This window comes from Hemibagrus wyckioides, linkage group LG17 (genome assembly GCF_019097595.1).
Source record: "Hemibagrus wyckioides isolate EC202008001 linkage group LG17, SWU_Hwy_1.0, whole genome shotgun sequence".
NCBI classification, from domain to species: Eukaryota; Metazoa; Chordata; class Actinopteri; order Siluriformes; family Bagridae; genus Hemibagrus; species Hemibagrus wyckioides.
In genome coordinates, this window is record NC_080726.1 from 1481088 (window position 1) to 1487209 (window position 6122).

Sequence of the window (6122 nt, forward strand, 5' to 3'; positions counted from 1 at the left end):
AAGTGTAGACACTGGTGGTCTTATCTCCTCAGCTTAGATATGAGAAACGCCAGACTGCATAACAGACACGAGAGTTCGGATGAACAGGAACTGTTAAATGGAATAATTATAATAAAAATGAACTTGAATGTTTCTCCATGTGGTGCTCGTATGTGACTCTCTGTGACTATCCCTGGAGAAATGTACATAAAGTACACAGTGAAATGTAAAACCAGGGCATGTTGGACTGTAAACAAAAACAGACATGTTGTACACAAAAAAAAATGCTTTAATTGAATTCTGAGTTAAAGGAGGCGTGAACATTGTGTGCATGGTAATCCTGACAAACAATTCTGTTTAGAGAAAATTACAGAATTAAAACGTTAAAATAATCTCACTTTATATACAAGACCATTTCAGCAGATCATTCATTCATTCATTCGTTCTTTCAGAATAGATCACTTCTATAAGTCTTGGCAGTAAATATTACTGATATCAGTCAGCAGAGACGTTTTACACAGCAGCATTCAAGAGCCATCGAAAAGAAATCAGTGCAAATATCAAATCACTTAAATCACTTTATTGCAGTCACTGTGGAATGTTAATGAGGACGCTGTTAGCGTTATTATTTCATAGCTGAGGCTTTATACTGGTTTGGGAAAAAAAACGTCAATTTTATATCACAACATTTTAGAAACAATTAAGAACACTTTAAAATTTCACTATCAACAACTATAGCTAAACAAAAATATACACTATTTACATTAAATATGAACAGGGGGTGAAGTTCTATTGTGTTTTGAGTCTGTATTTAAAGTCGACGTCGTATGTGGGCTGTAAAATGCCGAGGCCGGCACGGGACTGATCCAAAGGAGGAACTTTCACTTCAGAATTCAAAAGCTCCATCTCAAAGTAGGACAGCACCAAAGACAGGAACTGCTTAATCTCATGAACAGCGAAAAATCGCCCGGGGCATTTGGTGACTCCGGAGCCGAAGGGCATGTAGTAGTAGCGCAGTCTACGTCCTCCTCGATAAAAACACGTCTTCTCCTGTCCCTTTTCATCCAAGAATCTGTCGTACTTGTATGTCTGCCAGAGAAGAACATTTACATATTTAAGAATCAGTGAATCAGTGGATAGCTGAATCAGTGTATCTGTCAATCAGTGGATAGTATCTATGGGTTTAGCTTTGGTTTGGACCCTGAGGGTGGGGGTTAAAGTGTGACTTGTGATATATTCAGTATCATTATATCCCCTTCATCTATCTGTCTAACTTGGAAACTAAGTAAAGGAAATGAAAGGCGAGTCGCCTCGAGTCAATTTGAGGACGTTCACATTGAATGTGTTGATTCCTTGAAAGCTTCACATCACCTCAGAGAGTTCAGACAGCCAAAAACAGAATAAGAATAAAGTGAAATAAAAATAAAACCTATCCACAGAAGACAGTAATCATGTGTCATGTGGTGAGGCAACAGTTGGATGATACCAACTCATGCAGCGGTGGCGAGGGGGGCGGGGGGTTTTGGTCTAGGGGGGCTTTTAATATTTTATCTGATTTATTTCGATAAACTCACAGTAGATACTGAACATCAATAATATTCCAAATTAAATGACTTCTACAAACGATTCAGTTGCTGATGGTATAAATATCAGAGGGATGTAATTGATTATTCTGATTATTGGTGCGCTTACTCCTCCCCCATGAATCTACTCCCCTAATGGTATCAGTGTACAGTATATACCAATCATGTATAGTTGATGTGTGTGTAAAAAATCTATAGAAACATTAACATGTGCTAAGTGGACTGATAAAACACTCATTAATATTCAAACTGCAAAAGTGAGAAGGTTGCGTATAAAAGCTCTTTCTTTACTCACCAGAGGATCTTCGTAGATCTCAGGATCGAAGTGGAGCATTTGCGGATACAGCGCTATCACGTCGTCTTTACGGATCCGGTACGATTCCATGTTGTCCAGATGGAGCAAGAAATCTCCTTTAGCCACCCTGACATTTAGAGAAGCACTAGACAGTCTCATGGCTTCCTTTATTATACTGTCTGCAGATGGAGACATCATCAGGAGTTTATTACACATGTCATCACACTGATACAAAGAATTAATATGTAACTCTTTATTTTCCTTTGAATTTAATAAGGACTGTACCGAGAACTGGCATGTTGTCTAACTGCTCTCTGGTTAGGACCAGTTTAGGATCTTTGGGATCGACTTTCTGGTTAGAGCTCTCAAACACGTTCTTTACTTCCTCAGTAGCTGCCTTCATTGCTGCTGGACATCTAAAAAAACAAGATGAAGCAAAAGAAGTGTTTAGGAAAAGGTCAAAGAAAAAAGGTTTCTGCTTTAATCTTGAAGATGATCTTCTCATTCAGTTCCTCAGACAAAAGAATGAAGGAACATCATCAACATTTTTACACAACACTGGTTCCTTCCTGTACTTCCTCTCTACCTGACTGTTCAAAAATGACCTCTAAGGGACACCTTGAGATGTTGGGTTCTGTGAGAGCTTCTCTAGAGAGGAAAGTCATGATCAAGAAGGACTGAGAACATGCAGGTGATCACTGAAGGAGAAATGTTATGCTGTTAGGAAGCAGCTGAGCAATTAATGATGAGGTAGTTGTGTTGCCCAAGACACCAGTAAGTGATCAGAGCCACAGATAAGACCTTCACTAAAAACCCATGTACAGGAGAGACCTTTGCCAAGTGTCATTAATTAACCTTGACCTCTTTCAGCAGTGTTACTCTACTAAAACCTGGATTAGACCTTCACCTGCTGCTCAAACTATAGTAAAGATCTCTGCCAAGAGCCATTAAGTAGTATCTGCCAGGACTATCAGTAACCCTGATGGCTATCAGCAGTGTCTGCAGCGCTTGGAGGAAATGACTACTGTGCTAATGAGCTCATGCAGAACCGGTACCTGATGAGGTAGAAGAGTGTCCAGAATGTTGCGGGTAAGGTGTTGGCTTGTGAGGCCCACAGGATGGCGACGTGAGTCCTGGCTTTGCTCAGCTCGTTGAAGGTTGATAATGAATCATTGAGCTGCATTCTCAGAGATATGAGGTCAGAAATCTTGGTGCGCTTGCTGAGCTTCTCGTGCAGCATGGTTTTGGCAAGGTTCTCGCGCGCACTGTGGCCGCTCTTGAATACGTGGATGGGGAGACCCGCGACGAGTGCAGGGAAAATCTTATCAAACTCCTTGAAGTTCTCCAGAGCATTGAGGACTAGCGCTTTCTCGGCTTGCTGACGCGCAACTGTCTTGTCTCCGTCCAACTCCTTTCCGAACAGCGTGAGGTAGCCGGACTCGAACATGATCTTGTAGCAGAAAGCGAAGATTCCGTCCACTTCCCATTCCGAGCTGCTGGATTTGAGCATGTTGGACTGGAGCATGACACTCTGCAGGTTCTCCATCATGTTTTCAATGAGAGACGGGAGAGCATCGCCTTGCAAAGTCTTCAGGAAAGTCTGGTGAAGGTTCTCCGTTGTGTGTCCATGGCTCGGGTCCATGCTTTCATGACCAAATGCCTGTGGAACAGTATGTCAGAAAAACATGACCTTCCTGTACTTGTGCTGCTTAATCATGAGACCTCCATCTGACTTTTTCAAAAAAAATTTTTACCTTGGCAGATGCTGCGAAGTGAAACTTCTTCCAGTCCAGATGCCTCCCTTGACGGATGACAGAGTGATAAGAGAATGGGTCGCAGAGGAAGTGGACAAAACATCCAGCGATCTTACACGTGAAAATGTGGCCAAATTTCTTCTGTCTGCTACGGAGGAATTCCAATGGGTTAGCGCCGAACTGAAGAGCACAACCCATGTAGGGGATCCAGCCATTTTCTACAGGAGGTTCTCCGGGCTGCCTGGAACACAGAATCAACTGAAATATGAGATCAAGCTTTGGCTAGCTAGGCATTTAGTGGCCATTAGTGGTGCAGTGGACTGGCCATCATGCTCTTATTGAAAAAATCATTTTCACACCAGGAACTGGATCCAGATCACATTTCCACCCTGATCTCCTAAAGATCAGACATTCGAATGCAAAATTTCAGACTACATCTCCGGACGTTTTCCAGAAATTTCTTTGTTTAAAACTCTGGAGAAATATGTCAGGATTGAGAAGAGCTTCAGTGTGTTTCATGACTTTCAGCATATTTCTGCAAACAAGTTCATGGTCCACTGGAGTTCTTTCAGAATCTCTTCAGAGAAATGGATTTGTGTTGGATTGTATCGGCTGTGTAGCAGTTATCTCAGCACATCTTAGTTAATGTTTTGACACTTTTTCCTAATAATCATCATTTTTTTCTAAATATAACCTAGAATATAAATATAAATGTGAAAGCAGGTAAAGCAGATGCACTGACAAACTACACGGGTCACCTCTGGGGTCAGTTCATAACATACAGATTCCTGCTGGAGGGAAAAATAGTGCTAGATGTTTATTTTGGGATTCAAAAATATTTATTCAGTACAGAAATATTTTGGAACCTGAGATGAGTGAGGGGAGAATTTTCCCAAAATAAAGAAATAAAAATAAATATACACTTTGTTTATTTTATTAATGTAGGTCCAGATATTTACTCTTCATTTCTCCTTCATTTCTCATCACATTACTAAAATCCCGATCAAACACATAACATGACATTGCTAGAATTTGTAAATTATATAATTGTTTATTTTATTTACCTCCTGCGGATCCCCAAAACGAGCCAGAGGCAGCAGCAGAGTCCCACCACAACGGCCCAGATGAGGGCAACACTGATGACCATGTCTGCAGCTGAGCAGTGAATCACAGAGCCTGAGGAAAGTTTGCTGTCTGTGAGGGAACAGTCTGAGTGACCACACTGATCTGAGCATGTGCGCTTCCTCTGCTTTTATACACGCCACTGTCTACTCCGTAACCAAAGGGCCATTCATGGGCTGAACAATTACAACCCTCAGATTTTTTCAGGTCTCTAGGAAACCGGCACAAACCTCTAGGAAATAAGCGCATGGCCTTGAACGGAGTCCATGGACGGCTCCACCTGAGGGTTAGCAGCCTGCACTTTGGTAACTGCTGAGTTGGGAAATAGCTTCAAGGTCGTACCATTTGAAGGATCAAGCAACAAATATCCAAAGGGTTATTTCTGGAAGGAAACAACAAAGTTTTAATTTAGAGTAAAAGACATTTTTAAGACAAAATAAGTAGACAGGACCTGATGTACCTGATCTGAGGTGCATGCTGAAAGAGAAATTAAATAATGTGAAAGAAAGTGTGTGTGGGTTTTTTTTTTTTTTTTACAGAGAGAGAGAGAGAGAGAGAGAGTCACGTGTGAAGCGGTCAGTGCAGTGAGACGGAAAGAAAAGCAGTCTGCTGTGAAAATTTTTTGTAAGATCAAAACTTCCATTCATCTATTCTCTGTAGCGGTGAGTCACACACACACACACACACACACACACACAGAGGCAGTCAGTCCATGAGCACAGCTCTCACGAAAACTCATTACATGCTGTTTGTGTCTCACTGGGAGGAGGTTAAGTGTCTTTGGCTGCAACAATGAAGAAATGCGTGGAGGCGAGACTCAAACCCACGTCACTGAACCTCAGTGTCCTGGTCCTCACAGTCAGGTCTGGGGAAACCTCAGGGTCGTATCCTGGACACTGGAATATTTTGTGAAGTGTTGTGAAGAGTAGTTTCTCTATAAATACTGTTAACTAAATTAAACAATCATTTCAATTAAATAATGAGGTTCATAATTGGAAAGTTATTCTATTGATGTAGTTTCATTAATAAATAAAATCCATTTTCAACGCAAAATATTACATTTAAATTTCTGGCATTTGGCACACGCCCTTATCCAGAGCGACTCACATTTCATCTCATTTTATACACCTGAGCAATAAAGGGTTAAAGGTCTTGCTCAGGGGCCCAGCAGTGGTACCTTGGTGGACCTGGAGATATGAACTCACAACCTTCTGATCAATAGCCCAACACCATAACCACTAAGCTATCACATCCCATATTACCGTACATATTTAATAATGTGTAGAAATTTTTCATAGAAACTCTGAACTGATGTGTTTGGGATTTTGTTTGTTTGTTTGTTGAGCTGGCCTGTCCCTGCTGTAAATGTCTGAGAAACCCTGCTCCAGA

General features: G+C 41.2%; 1 protein-coding gene across 1 annotated transcript; it reads right to left on the minus strand.

Annotated features, from left to right (window-relative positions):
• Nucleotides 1–272: 272 nt before the first annotated feature.
• On the minus strand, nt 273–5064 carry LOC131367664 (cytochrome P450 7A1). Its single transcript, XM_058413093.1, has 6 exons — nt 4676–5064; nt 3612–3852; nt 2913–3517; nt 2143–2273; nt 1858–2036; nt 273–1068 (listed from the first exon to the last, which is right to left on the minus strand). Exons 1-6 carry the CDS (start codon nt 4756–4758, stop codon nt 769–771), a joined length of 1539 nt encoding a protein of 512 aa, XP_058269076.1. The 5' UTR covers nt 4759–5064; the 3' UTR covers nt 273–768.
• Between the last annotated feature and the right edge of the window lie 1058 nt (nt 5065–6122).